Here is an 18877-nt window from a genome sequence, read left to right as displayed (position 1 = left end):
GGGCTAGTTGGAGATGGGTTAAAGTCTCAGGTCTTGAGTGAGTCATAAAATTAGATTCTTACTTTCAGTGTTTGGAATTTGGCAGTTCGTGTGGACAAATAGTCTTTTTATTCATTCTGTAATCTCAGCTTTGGAGTTCAAAGAGTGCTCAGATAAGGGTATGTCTTATCTGTTGGATTTTGTTTAGAAAGGATATCATAGGAACTTGTGATTATGAAGATATCAAGCCAGAATTTATATTTCTGAGGGAGAATGACAGGCTCTCTGAAATTAACTTTTCTTTATTCAGTCTTCCCCCATATCTCCATTAATATTTCTCCCTCTTTTTAAAGATGACTTCCTAGAATAGTATAGAAGAAACTGTCTTAGTTTGGGCTTTTGAATTGTGGTCCCATTTTTATATTGTTTGAAGGATGATTTTCTTTTCTTGTATTTTTAAGTTTATTTATTTTGAGAGAGAGAATGATAGAGCACATATGAAGGGGAGGAGGAGCAGAGAGAGAGAGAGAGAGAGAGAGAGAGAGAGAGAGAAAGAATCCCGAGAGAGAGAGAGAGAGAGAGAGAGAGAATCCCAAGCAGGCTCCATGCCCAGCGCAGAGCCTGATGTGGAGCTGACATTAAAAGAAACTCATCCTGGGGCACCTGGGTGGTTCAGTTGGTTAAGTGTCTGACTCTTGATTTCAGCTCACGGTTTGTGGGTTCGAGCCCCGTGTCAGGCTCTGCACTGACATTGCGGAGCCTGCGTGGAATTCTGTCTCTTCCTCTTTCTCTGCCTCATCTGAAGATCACACACACACCCACACTGTCTCAAAATAAATGAAACAAAAAACAAAACAAAACAAAAAAAAAAAACAACCCAGACTGTCGTGTTAGCAGATACTGTCAATACCTTGCCTGTGTATACTTCCCCTAGTGGCATTAGTGCACAGGCCTGACTCACAACATCAGACCTTGGATTCCTCTGCTTGATAGTTTTATTGGGCCTCCAGAGTCAGCTTTACCTCTCAGCATGGCAGGCTGGAAGTGGTGGGAAACTAAGGCTTTTTCCTCCCTTACCACTCAACCCTTAGCTAACCATTTATTGGATACTTCCCATTGCCCCTCTGCATTCCTGTTTCCTGGAACCCCCTCAAAATACACTACTTGTTTTGAATTCTTACCTCAAGGTAGGCTTCTCGAGCAACCCAAGATAGGACAAACTACTTGACCCTTCCTTTAACCACCACCTGTTTCTCTTCTTATTCTCGAATAATTAAGCTATCATATTTATTCTTCAACCCTGCTCTTACCAGGTTCTGCTGTCACATGTTACTGGCCTCCTCTCTCTAGAATTGCACAAGGATTTACATGGTATAGCCAACAGCGATTTCAGAACTTGGCTTGCTTGAAATATCAACTGACAGGGGCGCCTGGGTGGCGCAGTCGGTTGAGCGTCCGACTTCAGCCAGGTCACGATCTCACGGTCCGTGAGTTCGAGCCCCGCGTCAGGCTCTGGGCTGATGGCTCGGAGCCTGGAGCCTGTTTCCAATTCTGTGTCTCCCTCTCTCTCTGCCCCTCCCCCGTTCATGCTCTGTCTCTGTCTGTCCCAAAAATAAAAAAAAAAAAAAAAAAAAAAAAAAAAAAAAAAAAAAAAAAAAAAAAGAAATATCAACTGACGATAAATAATCTTTCCTTTAGCCTCCTCAATCCCGCTGATCTGTAACTCTTAAGGATTTAAACTTACACAGTTGTGGAGGTTGGTTTAGCAGTCTCTGAAAAGTTGTCTTTGCAACTGATGACTGATCTCACTGAACCCTGTCCTGATTCCCAACCCACAGAATATATGAGCATAATCACTATCGTATGCCTTTAAATTTTGGGATTTACTACACAGCCATAGTAAATGAAACATCTGTTTCTTTTGGGGTTACTTAAATGTGTGTGTGTGTGTGTGTGTGTGTGTGTGTGTGACTCTATAGAATACAATATGTACCTGAGGAGTCTAGCTCCTAGTTAAAAACCTATGTATGATTTTCCAGAACTGACCATAGGCAATTACAAAGGCTTTAGCTGGCAGGCATCATGGGAGAAAGCTCCCCTTCCAGCACCAGTTTTGGGGTACAGTCAGTGCATGGCAGCCTCTTGAAAAAGTTGGAGTCAAGGACTTAAGCCACTCAGCAGTTACTGGTCTCCATAGTCATTAGTCACTCAGGCCCATCATGTTCTTCTCGTATTTGCCTTCCCTGCCCATTGTAGATCTCTTTATATCAGGCCTGTTCAGGGTCCAAATTCTTGTCAAGGTGTGTCTGCTGAGGTCTCTATATGCAAGGAGGAGGGATACTTGAAGACATTTCTTTTCACTGTGATTCAGCGCCTAGCTCTTTTCTACTTCTAGCCCTTCCCCTCACTCTCTCCTGACCTCAGAACTGCTGGATCCTTTGGAGCTCCCTCAACAACCCACCCCCACTTCTGGCTGAGCCACCAACTTCAGACCATCAAGCCTCGTCTTGCCCAGGCATTTTCTCCCATCACAGTAAGTGATTAAAGGCTTCACTCTTGTTTTTGGCATGTTGGTTTAATCAGCTACTCTGACACATAGCCACTCAGCTTTCTCTATCTCCCTGAGCTCAGCTGAGCTCCTAACAGTACCTTTAAGTAATTACAGTCAGCCTGCAAATAATCTTGTATTGCTCGAAAAATAGCAGGTAATATATAATAATCTTACAACAGTTTAATTCTATTTACCCCATTCCCACCTTTGTGTCATTATATTTTATTTCAGTGTATTCTGTAAACCCCACAAGACATTGTTATTATTTTTATTTTATATAGTCTCTTACTTGCATTTAAATACACACACACACACATATATGTGTGTATACATATTAAAGATGTTTTTAAATGGGCTTCTATAATTACCATTTTTGTGGTCTTCATCCTTTCCCACAGATCTGGTTGTCCATCTGGTCCAATTTCCCTCCAACAACTCAGCATTTCTTATAATGTCGGTCTACCACAGATATAATGTCTCCCATTTCCCCACCTCCTGGAAATGTCTTTATTTTGCCTTCATTTTTGAAGTGTATTTTTGCTAGATAGAGAATTTTGGAGTTTTTATGTTTTCTTTAAAGCATTTAAAAAATTTATTGTCTTCTGGCTTCCATTGCTTGTGATGGGAAGTCAAACATTATTTATGTTGTTAATTCTCCTATATGTAAGGTTTCCATTTTTCTCTGGCTGCTTTTATTTTATTATTTATTATTTTTTTTAACGTTTTATTTATTTTTGAGACAGGGAGAGACAGAGCATGAACAGGGGAGGGTCAGAGAGAGGGAGACACAGAATCTGAAACAGGCTCCAGGCTCTGAGCTGTCAGCACAGAGCCCGACACGGGGCTCGAACTCACGGACCGCAAGATCATGACCTGAGCCGAAGTTGGCCGCTTAACCGACTGAGCCACCCAGGCGCCCCTCTCTGGCTGCTTTTAATATTTGCTTTTTGTATTTTATTATCATTAGTTTAACTAATGATAATAGGCAATGCTGCAGTTGTGGTGTTCTTAGTGTTTGTCCTCCTTCTGGTTTGCTGAGTTTCTTGTAATTGTGGCAAGATATTTTTCAACAATTTTGGGAAAATTTCAGTCAATATTTATTTTCTTAAAGTTTATTCATTTGAGAGTGCAGGGGTCAGGGAGGGAGGCAGGAGGGGCAGAGAGAGAGGGAGAGTGAGAATCCCAAGCAGGCTCTGCATGGTCAGAGCAGAGCCGGACCGTGGGGCTCTTGCCCACGCAGTAACCATGAGATCATGGTCTGAGCCAAAATCAAGAGTCGGTTGCTTGAACCAGTCTCTTCTCATGGTCCTGGGGCAGCTCTTTCTGTCTTTCTGCCCATGGGTCCTGTCCATGTGCTTTAATAAAATCATCTTTTTGCACCAAAAAAAAAAAGAGTCGGATGCTCAACCAACTTAGCCGCATAGGTGCCTCTCCATTACTATTTTTTAAAACATTTTTTCTGTGCCTTTCTCTCCCCTGTCTTTCTGAGGCACCAATTACACACATATTAGAATCTGATATTGTTCCACACGTCTCAAGTGCTCTGTTTTTCTTTTATACCCTTTTTTCTTTGTTGCAATTTAGTCTGGTCCTTTACTCTGCTGTTGTTTTCTAGTCTTCTATGAAGTCTATCTAGTAATTCTTCATTTTTATTCTTGTATTTTTTATTTCTAGCTTTTCCATTTGGTTCTTCTCTACAACTTTCATGCCCAGATGAAATTCTTAAATATTTTGTCTGCCTTTTCTACTTGATCTTTTAGCATTTTTATCACAGTTATTTTTTTTAACTAAGCTTTTATTTTGGGGTAATGGTAGATTTACCACATATGTAAGAAATAATACAGAGAGAACACATGTACCCTTTACCCAGCTTCCCCTAATGGTAAAATCTTGCAAAACTGTAGTACAGTGTCACAAGGATATTGACCTTGATACAATCAGGATACAGAATATTCTTATGAACACAAGGATCCTTCATGGTGTCCTTTTATAGACATCTCCTCCCAACCCAATCCTTGAACCTTGGCAACCACTACCACTAATCTGTTCTCCATTTCTCTAACTTTGTTGTTTCAAAGGGCACCTGGGTGGCTCAGTTGGTTGAGTGTCTGACTCTTGATTTTGGCTCAGGTCATGATCGCAGGGTTGTGGGATCGAGCCCTGCACCAGGCTCCATGCTGAGCGTGGAGTCTGCTTATGATTCTTTCTCTCTCTCCCTCTGCCCCTCTCCTCCACTTGCTCTCTCTCTAAAAACAAACAAATAAGCAAACAAATAAATAACTTTGTTATTTCAAGAATGTTATATAAATGGAATCATAGAATATGTAATCATTTGGGAGTGGCATAATTCTCTTGTGATTCCTCCCAGTTATTGTATTTATCAGTAATTCGATTGTTTTCTTTTCCTGAATAGCATTCTATTGTAGTCGGTTCAAAGTTCCTGTGTGATAAATCCACTCTCATCTATTTCTGTGCCCTTTCCTACTGATTGTTTGCTCTCATCATGAGTATGGGTTGATTTTGTTGCTTCTGTTGCACCTTGTAATTTTTTTTTATTATACCCCAGATATTTCATATAAAAGAAAAGACTAGGAGCACCTGGGTGACTCAGTCAGTTGAGCGACCAACTTTGGCTCAGGTCATGACCTCACGGTTTGTGGGTTTGAGCCCTGCATTAGGCTCTGTGCTGACAGCTCAGAGCCTGGAGCCTGCTTCGGATTCTGTGTCTCCTTTTCTCTCTTCCCCTCCCCACTCACGCTCTGTCTTTCTCTCAAAAATAAATAAACATTAAAAAAAAGAAAAAAGAGTAGACTAAGTCATATTTACCTCAAGAAAAGAGCAAAGCCCTGTTCTGTCAGAATGGTAGAATTAGGGGCTGACGTGTAGTCCAGCTGGATCTGGGCTTTGTCTCAGCTTTATCTGATTCAGCGTACCCCTGGCTTCACATAGTTTGGGATATGAAATTAGGCTCTTCTCATCAGAAGAAACTGGTGCCTAACCATTGCTGAACTTCTGGAGATATCTTTGGTTTTTGTGGCCAGGTTGCTAGCTTTTCTAACTGTAGGATATTTCCCTCTGATTTATAATTCTTCTGGAAGGAGGGTCACCAAGGACATTTCTTTGCTCTGCAGTCCCAGTCCTGGCTTTCTGAGCCTGGGGAAATCTCTCTATTTTGCTATTCTTCCCTATCTTTTGGAAGTTAGCTGCCTTGCTTCTTCCGAAGACCTGCAGACAGATTTGTCTTGGCTCGTGTCTCTGCTCCCATTCTTTGATGTATTGTCCTAGAGCACATGGCCAGGTCCTAAAGAGTTGGCACTTGGAGAAAGACTCTGGCTGGAGTTTCTCAGGATTCGAATCTATCAAACCAGCCCACACACATCCATTATACTTTCTCCTTATTTTTGATTTCTCCTTATTTTTTTGATGGGCATTTCTTTTTTGCTGCTTTGTCATAAAGAAAAGTCACTCTGTAGAAGAGAAAGTTTTCTCTCTCCTATGATGAGTTTGTTACTCACTAGAGTTTAATTTGTTTAGATTCCTGACAATCTAATGAGCTTTAAAAATTTTTTTTAAATTGATTTTGTTTTTATACAGATAATTTTAGGTTATTAGAATGGGAATAATGGTCATTTTTGTGGCTTTCTTCACACTAACCAAAGGAGAGAGGCATTCCCTAATTTTTAAGATGGAAGTTATAAAAAGCCCAGCAAATTTTTGGGTGTCTGAAGGGCTGGTCAGTGCCTGATTTTGCTTAGGACTGGGTAAATCCTAACTCTGAAGCCAGGAATATTTTTTCTTTAGGGAATAATACATATGTCAGCCTCCTTGCTCTTCCCAAAGATTTTATTTTCATACTTTTGAGAAGATTTGTCTGTTTTTTTAATACTCTGTTAGACATGAATTCTTAGATGCCAGGCATTCTGTCTGAAGGATGTGGGAAGGGGATTAGTAGTGAAGTCACCAGTTCCATATATATATAGATATTTAACAAGCCCCCCTTTTCAACTGCACATCTCACTCTTATTCTCCACTGCATCTAGTTTTCCAAGGGTTCTGGTGTCTGATTGCGGTATCTTCCTTGGATATGTTGATACCATTCATGCATATTTTGGCTGCTGCTTCCTCCACCCTGGTTCATAATGATTATAAAACTTATCTACTTGTTTTATGTATTCTATAAATTCGTTGAAAGCTCTCAGGTATCTAATACTTGAAGATTATATCAGTATATTTGCTAAACAACTGGAGGGTTAGAGCTGAATCCCAAGCAGCCTGATTTCTGTTCTAGTTCACCTCTCATTAACCTTATCACTGTCTTATTTCATTATCCCATTTTTTTTTAATATATCCAGAGTTTACTCAAAGCATTACTTGAAGAATCTTCAAGGTGCCACATTGTAACAATGATTCAGCTGACAGCTACCCCTGCAAGCACGCTGACTGATGAGCCAGTGCACATCCGAGCTACAGGCCTGCGTCCCTCTCAGATAGTGATTTTTCAGGCAACACTGGAAGATGAAAAGGGGAACCTGTTTCATTCTCAAGCCTACTATAAGGCCAGTGAAGTTGGTGAGGTAGACCTGGATCATACTCCCTTCACTTGGAGGTGACTATATAGGAGTCCACCCCATGGGTCTCTTCTAGTCCCTGAAACCTGAAAATTTTTTAACTAATTGATGAAAAGAGATGTGATGACTAGCCCCTTCCTGGTCCAGATAAAACTTTGTGATTCAAATTTACCATCAGCCCAGATTGCTGCCACTGATCCAAAAGTCAGCGTGACTTTGGAGAGGTGGTACAGAGCACCTGGTGTCACATGGATCCAAGTTCAAGAAGGCCACCTTCGGGGAGCCCTCTTTCTCCCTCCTGGTGAGTAGAATTAACCTGGTACTGTCATCCTCGTGTTTCCTCTTTTGAATGCCTCGTCCTTCTAGAGGTTTAACTTGGATATGGATAGTACATAGTGTAATCCTTGCCAGCCGTAGAATCAGGGTTAATTCTGGGTCAGAACAAGAATATGGTGATGCCCCACTCCAACTCAAGTTTGATCTCAACAATTCTGGAGCTTTTCTAAGGATATGACTACATGTAGTTTATGAAGTCCCTGCATTATGGGTTTCCCATAGCTTTGGATTTATGTGAAATCCTTCTATATTGAAGCCTGACTATCTGAAGACCCCTATCCTGATATCATGGAACTGTATCCCAGCTTCTCTTGGGGGTTTTGTCCTGTCTGAGTTTCAGTTTAGGCATAGGTCATCACATGCAATAAGCTGAAGATATTATGGAGTGAAATACTGCAACAAATATAGAGGATGCAAAGAAACTTTATATTCTCTAGTTCCATAAATATTTCATATTTATACAGTATTCCACAAATCTGCAGAAAATACAACATGCTTTTTAATGGCATACAACTTACCAGAATACACATAGTTTCTCACAGTGATCTCCACATATCAGTAAGTGGTTCAGAACATCTACTGGTACATTTATCAGGGTTTATTGTGGGACTGAATGAAGCAAAGTTAGTTTTCCAGAAGTTGCTCATGGCAGGTCCAGGTTTCAGGAGTGTCTGAGGCCCTCTTCTGCGGACACATGATTTGATCTGGGACATAGCCATCGTATTGCCAGGATGTATGCCTCTCTCTCTGCTTTTAAAAACATAATCACAGAGTGCCTGGGTGCCCCAGTCAGTCAAGCATCCCACTTCGGCTCAGTGATCTCACAGTTCATGAATTTGAGTCCCCATTGAGCAGCGTGGAACCCCCTTCAGATCCTCTGTCTCCCTCTCTCTTTGCCCCTCCCCTGCTCTCTCTCTCTCTCTCTCTCTCTCTTTCTCTCAAAAATAAACATTAAAAAAATAAAAACATAATCACTTAGTAGAACTGAGATGGATTGAGGAAGCTTGAAGTGGTAGAAGTGGTTTCCAACAGCATAGAGTTATAGACAATGTAGAAGGAATAAAAACTTCCCTTTCCAAAGTCATCATGACCCATTTAGTTGTTTGGACAAATTTCAATATGTTTACACCCAGTAATTAGCATATAGGCAAGATTATTGTGTGTGGGGATCAGTGAGTGACACAAACGTCTGTGCCTCTATTATTCCACTTCAATGAAAAATTTAATATTGGTGCAGGCCTCCCACGTTGGGATGATGTATTGGTTTAGAGGGTGCTATTTGTGAATCCTCTTGGACACCGCACGTGCTCGTGTCCTCCTTGTTCCATGGGGGCCAAAAGAGAATGAGTCAGGTCTCAAAGTGGTTCTCAACTATGACATTCTTCCAGGATAAGAGGCTCAGTACTCTTTTTTTATAATGATTTTAGCAGTAAAATTTAGTGATTCATCACTTGCATATAATACCCAGTGCTCATCCCAACAAGTGTCTTCCTTAGTGCCCCTTACCCATTTAGTCCATGCCCCCACCCAACACCCCTCCAGCGACCCTCAGTTTGTTCTCTGTATTTAAGAGTCTCTTATGGTTTGTCTCCCTCTCTGTTTTTATTTTGTCTTTCCTTCCCTCCCCCTATGTTTGTGTGTTTTATTTCTTAAATTCCGCATTTGGGTGAAATCATATGTCTTTTTCTGACTGATTTATTTCACGTAGCGTAATACACTCTAGTTCCATCCACATTGTTGCAAATGGCAAGATTTCATTCTTTTTTATCGCCAAGTAATATTCCATTGTATATGTATATCCCATCTTCTTTATCCATTCATCATTCGAGGGACGTTTGGGCTTTTTCCATACTTTGGCTATTGTCGATAGTGCTGCTATAAACATTGGGTGCATGTGCCCCTTCGAATCAACATTTTTGTATCCTTTGGATAAATACCTAATAGTGCAGTTGCTGGGTTGAAGGTAGTTCTATTTTTAATTAACAAAAAAAAAATTTTTAATGGTTATTTATTTTTGAGGGGTGGGGGGAAGGGCAGAGAGAGAAAGGGAGACACAGAATCCAAAGCAGGCTCCAGGCTCTGAGCTGTCAGCACAGAGCCCGACGCGGGGCTCAAACTCATGGACTGTGAGATCATGACCTGAGCCGAAGTCGGACGCTTAAACAACCTGAGCCACCCAGGCGCCCTAACAAGTGGTATATTTTAAAGCCAAGATAGATTTAGTATCATTTTATTTCTTCTCTCAACATAAGGAAACACAGCAATGTTTTCTTTTGAAAATTCCCAATATTCCTTTAAATCAAGTCACTTGTTTCTTTTTTTAAAATATTTTTTATTTTTAAGTAGTCTCTACACCCACCATGGGGTTTGAACTCACAACCCCAAGATCAAGAGTCGCACACTCTATCAACTGAGCCAGCCAGGCATCCCCAAGTCACTCTTTTCAAAGGTAGATGGGACCAGTCTTCCGTAGCTAAAATCACTTACACAAGAATAGAATGCCCCTAGTAGTGCATCATAAATTTTTTTTCAGTGTGTGAACCTTGCTTTATTTAGGAAACAAGTTGCCTACACAGAGAGTGAGTATAGAATGATACTCTGAGCACCTCTACTTTTTGCCATGTGTTAAGCTGCAGTGAATAAACAATGTTACTGCATGAAAGCCCTCATCATTTACATCTGCTTGGGTGTAGTCAGACTAATGTAACAGAGCAGTGTTAAGTCAGGATTATAGCTAATAATCATTTCAATTCACTTTTTGGAGTCATATACTTTTGAAGCCTTTTTTTTTTTTTTTTTTGAGTCATATATACTTTGAGAACCCAATTAAATCCATAGAGGCTTTCATTAGTAACATGCACATATAAACATATATTTTGCATGTAATCTCAGGACCTTCACTGGTGTCCTAAAGCCTAATTGTGTACCTCTTCATAGATTAAAAAGCCCTTGCCTAATTTCAATGGCTTTCTTTACTCAGTACTATAGAAATGAGGCACTATGAGTCCCCAGTAGTCCTTGGCTACAGAGATGAAGCATGTCAGTGAACAGGTTTCCCAATCAAGCTTCCTGATATTGTGTTCCATTAGTGTATTCAATCAGCTTTAATTCTGTCCCAGATAGGAGCCTGAAAATTTAGGGATTCCATTGAAAATTTATATGCCATTTCCACGATTTGTGATTCATTTCTTTGTGTTGTCGTATTTTTCTTCCTTTTTCCTTCCCTTCCCTTCATATCCAGTTCTGTTTTGTTTTGTTCTTTTTCAGGAGAGGGCCGTTTCCCAGGGGTAATTGACTTGTTTGCTGATATTGGTGGGCTGATTGAATACCGAGCCAGTCTCCTGGCCAGTCATGGCTTTGCTGCGTTGGCCTTGGCCTACTGTGACTATGAAGATCTGCCTTTACACCCAGAAAAAATAGAGTTAGAATATTTTGAAGAAGCTGTCAACTTTCTCCTGAGACATCCGAAGGTAATTTTTGCCTTTTCTTTCAGTTCCTGTTTTTAAATAACTATAACACTCTGTGACCCTTTAACTTCCAAGTATGATTCTATATACATACCCATATTATTCACATGATTTCTTTCACACCCAATGTCTTCTGCTCAGAAAGACAAAATGGGAAGTTAGCCTGTGTCCATGATGGAATCAAAATGCAATGGCTTTAGATTCAGACAGAAATGGGTTGCCTTTCTGGCTCCATCCCATCTGGTTGTGGGAATCTGGGCGAGCTACTAACATGCTCTAATTCTCAGTTTCTTCATCTATTAAATACTATGGCAGTGGTGCTATTTTGTAAGGCTCTTGTGAGAATTATCTAAGGGGATGATACAAGCAAAGTGCTCACTAGAGTCACTGGCAATACTACACCCTCAATAAATGTAATTATTATTATCATCACCTCTCTGATAATTATTTAATCACCAGACTTCACCAGAAAGATAGTCTGTCTTTCTTGAGGAGTGAGTCTGCATTTTTAGCTATTTGAGAGACCTTAAAAATAATACTATAGTTCTTTCTAGTCTATACCTTCTTTAAATTTTAAAATGTGATTTGCTGCTACTGTAGGGTTGCTGCATGTTAGCCTTTGCTAATTGCTAATGTTTTTATCTTTTTTTAATGTTTATTTTTAAGAGAGAGACAGCGTACGAGGGGGAGGGGCAGAGAGAGAGGGAGACACAAAATTCAAAGCAGGCTCTAGGCTCCAAGCTGCCAGCACAAGAGCCCAACGTGGGGCTCAAACTCAGATCGTGAGATCGTGACCTGAGCCGAAGTCAGCTGCTTAACTGACTGAGCCACCCAGGTGCCCCAGCTAATATTTTTTCTTAAAAAGAATTGATCTAAGTAAAATTAAGTCCCTGTACCACATCCTATTTCGTATCAGGATCACCAAAATATGATTAGAATTGTAGTAATTAGATGGGCAATGATCACTGACAATCTATTGATGCTTTGAATTTTTACTTTTTATTTTATCTTTAATTATTTTTAATGTTTATTTATTTTTGAGAGAGAGAGAGAGAGAGAGAGACAGAGCATGAGCATGAGCATGAGCAGGGGAAGGGCACAGAGAGGAGGAGACACAGAGCCTGAAGCAGGCTCCAGGCTCCGAGCTGTCAGCACAGAGCCCGACGTGGGGCTTGAACTCACAAACTGTTAGATCATGACCTGAGCTCAAGTTGGATACTTAACCAACTCAGCCACCCAGGTGCCCCAATGCATTGAATTTTTAAAAAACTATTTTTGATGCATATAATGGAGTTGTCCTTGAGCTATCAAATAGGCAATGTGACTGTGCTGAGTTTCTGCTTAACTTAGTTGAGAGATGAAGAGGCTGTGTGGTTCGGTTTTTCACTTTCTTAGCCTGATTCCTCTTATACTTGCTGCATGACTTCTTTATCAGTAATCTTACCAATGTCACTTAGATAGTCAATGACTAAACGAGACCTGGAAACCAGATTTCTTTCCTAGGCTGTTGGTACTTGTACTAAACCTGCTTCATGCTCTCTTCTGTGGGAGGATAGACCACAGATCTTTCAATTCCTTGTAGGTCTTATTTCTCCATCTGTTGATTTTAAGCATCCTAAAATCCCTGATCCCAAATTTGGTGGCAGAAATTGTAACGAGAGTTAGTGTTCTGCCAAAAGGCTGCAGATAGCTGTGTCATTTTGTTATACCATGTTGTTCATGCATGTTATACTTCCTTTTACTTTGTCTTCCCTGGCCAGATCTTTTCTGGGTTCTCATCTCTCATTGCAGTGATGTGACTCTATATCTTTTATATTAAGACCTAGAACTTCAGAGCTTGAGAGCTCTTTTTAATTCAAAAGGAGATGATTCACGTCACCCCACTTAATATGCAGGGTAGGATCTTAGGTAGAATGTACTGGCCTTACAAGAGAGCCTGAAAACATACATAGAAAAGGGGACTAGGTTCAGATCCATCAGAACTTATCCCTTGGGACTGGATACATGCCCCTCAAAATAAGAAGAGAATGGCTCCTGTTAGTGAGCCTATACACAGCATAGAATACCATTCCTTCTTGTTTGTTCCCATTTTTTAAAATTAATTCATTTATCTTGAGAGAAAGAGAACAGGGTAGGGGCAGAGAGAGAGGGAAAGGGAGAGAATCCCAAGCAGGCTCTGCACTGTCAGCATGGAGCCTGATGTGTGGCTCAATACGGGGCTCGATCCCTCGAACCGTGAGATCATGACCTGAGCTGAAATCAAGAGTCAGTCACTTAACTGACTGAGCCATTTGGGTGCCCCAACTCAAATTTTTTAAATATAAAAACCCAATTCATAGCCTATTTCCTTTGAGAATCTTTCTCTGATCCTGTCTTTATTCCCTGATAATCTGGGTTGGCAGTCTTGCCTATGCATTCTTATATTGCAGAATTTGTAAGTTACTCTAATTGTCTGTTTTTGCCCTCCTGTCTCTCCACCTGGTAGTGAGTTCCTTGATGGTAAGAGATGATTTGTGCCTTTTTCCCCTCAGTGTCCCCCAGTGGTTAGTACAGGGTGGACGATCTAAAAATGCCTGCTTGGTGACTGACCAGGGAAGAGGAAGCTGAGCCAAGAGAAGGAGAAACCTTCTATGGAAACCACAGCAGATGTAGAATCCTCTGTTTGTGTTTCAATGCTCTGTTTTACCAATTTTACCTTTTTTCCTCAGTCTTTTCCTACAGAGTGCCTTTCCTATGACCTTTAGAGACCCCAGTATTGATACAACAAAGTTTACCAATCAGCTATACCTTGACTCATACTATTCACAATAGTTATGTGCCCTTTTCTTATTTTCCTGACTACATTGGTATTTCTTTAGGGCATTTTAAACTCAGCACCTAACACCATGCTGAATTCATAGTATTTAATTTGGAAAGCCTGACATATTCTTGAAGGAGTATTTCCTTTGAACATACATTACATATTTCAGAACTCTAGAACTGGGCATGTAGGTGGGATTAGTCCTTGCTTGATTCCGATTGGCCATTCAAGTTCTTTGGTTGTTTGAGATGGTAGGGTTTTGCTAAATGGTGGATAAAATCAATGTCTCATTTTCATTATTTTTAGGTCCTTGGCCCAGGCATTGGGATAGTTTCCATAAGCAAAGGAGCAGAGATTGGACTCTCCATGGCTATTCATCTAAAACAGGTCATAGCTACCGTGCTTATTAATGGACCCAACTTTGTATTTAGCACTCCACAGGTATATCGTGGTCAAATTAGTCAGCCCTTGTCCTTCTCTCCACAGTTCGTATCTATCAATGCCTTAGGGTTAGCACAGTTCCAGTATTGTTTTGAGGAAGCTAGAAGCAAAGCCAGTGAGACCTTTTTTCTCCCCATTGAAAAGGCCCAGGGACATTTCCTCTTCATTGTGGGAGAAGATGATAAGAGTATCGACAGCAAAGCGTATGCTGAGCAAGCCACAGAACAGTTGAGGAGAAATGGGAAGGACAATTGGACCCTGCTATCTTACCCCGGGGCAGGTCACATGTTAGAGCCTCCCTATTCCCCACTGTGCTGTGCCTCAAAGCTCTCCAAACTCCACCTGTTCATGCAGTGGGGAGGAGAGGTGACCTGGCATGCAGCTGCACAGGAGCATTCTTGGAAGGAGATCCAGAAGTTTCTCAGGAAGCATCTCATTCCAGTTGTGACCAGTCAACTCTGAGATGTTCCTGAGAAATAGAGAAGCAATATCAGACCTTCACTTGATTTTCATGGAACAATGTCTTTGACCTCTTATTGCGGGAGGTTATAATAAGAGAAAGCAAGAGGATGGCAATGGTCATGTCTTGACTTGGAAAGGGAAAAATGGTTCCCACTTAATCCAGCATCATACACAGAGGATTTTCTATTCCGAAAAATAAATTTAGGGCTCTACCTGCCCTAAAATTTTCCAGTTTATAATTATAATAGCAATTCTCTGGAGGAAGAAAGTTACCAAAATGAACTACAGAATCCCCTGGTTTATAAAACAGACATGTGTAGAATCAGGTGCTCATATTTGCTGATTTCTTAAAACTCAAATTCAATATGTTTAGATTTCTCATTGAAAATATGTTGGGGTGCCTGGGTGGCGCAGTCGGTTAAGCGTCCGACTTCAGCCAGGTCACGATCTCGCGGTCCGTGAGTTCGAGCCCCGCGTCAGGCTCTGGGCTGGTGGCTCAGAGCCTGGAGCCTGTTTCCGATTCTGTGTCCCCCTCTCTCTCTGCCCCTCCCCCGTTCATGCTCTGTCTCTCTCTGTCCCAAAAATAAATAAACATTGAAAAAAAAAATATGCTCATGGCTCATGGTTACATCATTGTCACTGAAAAACTAGAGCATTATTTTAAGGCAATATGGAAGCTGATACGGAGGTAACATGATTGAGTCGGTCTACAATAAATTCAACAAATGCTAATAAAATGAAATAATTTTTGTGTCTAAACATACAGCATTTTAAGAAAGAAACAATCTGAGATTCACAGAATTGCATTTTAGGAAAGGAGCCATGAGGGTGTGGATTGTGTACCATAGGGGCTGGCAAACTGTTTCTATGAAGTACTAGATAGCAAATATTTTTGGCTTTGTGGGCCATACATAAAGTCTCTGTCATTATTACTGGGTTCTTCCATTAAAGCACAAAGGCAGCACAGGCTGTAATGAATGACTGTGGCTCTGTTCCAATTAAATTTTCTTTATGGACACTGACGTTTGCATTTCATATAATTTTAACATGTCACACAATAGTAATTTTCTTTTCATTTTTTTCCAAGTATCTACAACTGTAAAAGCCATTCTTAGCTTCTGGGCAGCAGAAAAACAGGCTGTAGGCTGGATTTGGCTCACAGGGCACAGTTTGATGACCCTGGGTTTAGAACAATCCAGATTACTTTGTCCAAGTACACATTCTCTAAGGGGCAAGTCACCATCCAAATATTCCTGAGCTACTGAATTGCAATGGATGAATGTGAAAGGTGATTAGTAGATAATCAAGTGAAGATAAACCAGCAAAAACATATTTGAATGATTTTGTAGGTGTGATGGGGGGAGCCAGTGAGGAATTAGAATAGAAGTCACATGGGGACACTTCATTGTATCTGCCTAAACTCTTTTTCTTTTATTTGATGTCTGATATTCCCTATGTTGGGCATAAAATTATTCCACTCAGTATGACTGAGGCTACTAGCCTCTCCTTTCTCATTCAGATAAGTTTTCACATCTCCCAGACCTAGTCAATTAGAATATGTCACTCCTTTGGCTATAATAATCGTGTAATTGCAATGGCTAATATCTCCTGTGCTATATGCTATCTAACAACTATATATGTTAGATGTTATATGCATTAGTTGTATATACCATACGCTATATAATAGTTATCATAGTGGGTTTAATGGGTATAATTATTATAATTATTATTTTTATTTTTTGAGAGAGAGAGGGCACAGATGAGCGAGGGGCAGAGAGAGAGAGAGAGAGAGAAGTGGGGCTCACCCGAAGTGAGGCTTGAGCTCACCTTAAGCAGGACTAGACCTCACAAACTAAGATAATCACCTGAGCTGAAGTCAGATGTTTAATCGACTGAGCCACTCAGGTGCCCTATGGGTATAATTATTTTGTTTCCTGTTTTGGATTTTAAGAAGAATGACTATGTTTATGAGGTATGCTGTTAGTGTTTGGTCTGATATATATCCCTTGATTTCTAGCTTATGGGTTTTCTTTTTTTTTTTTAATATTTTATTTTTTAACTAATCTCTCCCCCCAACATGGGGCCCAAACTCACAACCCTGAGCTGAAGAGTCACATGCTCTCCCAACTGAGCCAACTAAGTGTGCCCTGTATTTTATGGCTTTTCAAAACCAAGAAGGTTCTGTGTTTTTTTCCACATAGTTTTTCAGTATCACTACTACAAAGATTGGCATGAATGCAGATCAAATAACATTCTTGACCAGCTTCTCTAACCTTTTAGTAATGTAACTAGTCTGATCTCCAGGCATTGGCCTCTTATGTACATCGATGTACCTGTCCTTTTGGCATGGTCCAGGCCAGCTGGCCAACCCACTCTCACTCTCTGCATTTGCTCCACTTGGCTTTTATTGCCCTTGCAAATTCTCTGAGTGTAAGTCGTGTCTTCTGTCAGGTCCCTGGTAGATGCATATACCCCATATCCTATGCTAAAGGGTCAGCTTACACTACACCATGATGATCCCAGGGCCGACCTGCTGGCCATCAGCTCTTAGCTGGCTTCCATGCCCAGCACTGTGAGAATGTGGGAGCTTCTGAAACTCACAAATCAGAAGTGGAGAGACACTCGCAGGAAGGTTTTGCTCTTTCTTTGGCTCTTCATTCCTTATGAAGGCTCCCGTGGCACATAAAGACTTATATTAAATACCTTTGCATGCTTTTCTCCTCTGAATCTGTCTTAAGTCAGTTATGTTCTCAGGCCTGGTCAATATACCCTAAGAGGGTGTGCATAATGAGAGGGGAAGAGAGATTGATTGATTTTAAGAAAGTGGCTCCTGTGATTGTGGGAACTCAAATCTGCAGGGTAGGCCAGCAGGCTTGGACACCCAGGGAAGAGCTGGTGTTGCATTCGTGAGTCTGAAGGCAGACTGGAGCTAGATATCCTTCCTCCCGAGAGGACCTCAGCTGTTTCTGCATGGTGCATGCCTGCTATTAGTAACTGTGGATGCCTCTTTTCTACATAGTCATCACCTTACCATCCAGCGTCCCCAGTCTTCTTTGGCCACATCCCTTAGGGGCCCATGGTTTTCTGATGTTTTCTGCTCTGAGCAGCAGAGTGGAGAAGACCTGGGTCTATGCCGTCTAACCTGCTCCTCACTTTATTACCTGGGTGCTGAAGCATCATGACCTGCTCACCTTTTCTTGCACTTCTCTTAGAATCTTTATGAAAATGGGGACCTTGGATGGCTCAGTTAAGTGATCAACTCTTGATTTTGGCTCAGGTCATGATCTCATGGGTCATGAGATTGAGTCCTGCGCTGTGTGGACCCTGCCTAAGATTCTATCTCTCCCTCTCCCTCTGTCCCTCCCCTGCTTGCATGTATGCGCTCTCTCAAAAAAAAAAAAAAAAAAAAAAAGAATCTTCATAAAAGTGATACTAATATCTGCTGCCTTCCTCACTCACCTCACATCCCATCCTGGGATCTGCTCCTGGGAATTAGTCACTCGACTGGGAACCTTGCTACCCTGCCTAGGTACTTCTCATCCAGTGTGATGGCTGTGTGCCAAGACACCGTTGTCTTCTCTCAGAACTTTCAGCCTGTCCATGACTTCCAAGAGCAGCCCTTTTTCCTCGAGGCTTGTATTTCACTTGTAATACATGTGTGTATCACTCCCGTTTAAAAAGCTGCGGGGCGCCTGGGTGGCGCAGTCGGTTAAGCATCCGGCTTCAGCCAGGTCACGATCTCGCGGTCCGTGAGTTCGAGCCCCGCGTCGGGCTCTGGGCTGATGGCTCAGAGCCTGGAGCCTGTTTCCGATTCTGTGTCTCCCTCTCTCTCTGCCCCTCCCCCGTTCATGCTCTGTCTCTCTCTGTCCCAAAAATAAATAAACGTTAAAAAAATTAAAAAAAAAATAAAAATAAAAAGCTGAAGCACAAGGGACGTTAAGCAATCTGCCTGAGGTCAGTCACACTGCTAAAGAGTCAGGGTTCCAATCTAGGTCTCTGGTTCCAGAGACGGGTGGTCTTCCAGCCGCACCTCACGGGCTGCCAAAGATGCAAAAGTGAAAAGACATGGTACCCTCCCTCAAGCAGGTGGCAACCTGGAAGCATAGGCCATGATCTGTAAACTTGATGACTTGTACACTTTGACAAGAGACATTGACTCATGAGACTAACCATAGGGCGGACTTCAGGGATTCTGGCCCTGGGGAGGCATTTTTGCACTGGGAGGGCTTCTGCGGTCCCTTGGAAGAGTGGTTTGCACACCAGAATATGCCTT

The 18877-nt window shown here is 41.4% G+C and overlaps 1 protein-coding gene across 1 annotated transcript; it reads left to right on the top strand.

Moving 5' to 3' along the window:
* The first annotated feature begins 6767 nt into the window (after positions 1 to 6767).
* On the top strand, positions 6768 to 14999 carry LOC124526233 (bile acid-CoA:amino acid N-acyltransferase-like). Its single transcript, XM_047099088.1, is given in 5 exon segments — positions 6768 to 7122; positions 7124 to 7199; positions 7202 to 7399; positions 10702 to 10904; positions 14008 to 14999. Coding segments are annotated over 5 exon segments (1263 nt in total). The 5' UTR covers positions 6768 to 6933; the 3' UTR covers positions 14605 to 14999.
* The last annotated feature ends 3878 nt before the right edge of the window (positions 15000 to 18877 follow it).

Source organism: Lynx rufus, unplaced genomic scaffold (assembly GCF_022079265.1).
Source record: "Lynx rufus isolate CCGP_SWC_20201006 ecotype Redwood Valley unplaced genomic scaffold, mLynRuf1.p SCAF_10, whole genome shotgun sequence".
Taxonomy (NCBI): domain Eukaryota; kingdom Metazoa; phylum Chordata; class Mammalia; order Carnivora; family Felidae; genus Lynx; species Lynx rufus.
This window is presented reverse-complemented; position numbering and strand designations above follow the sequence as displayed.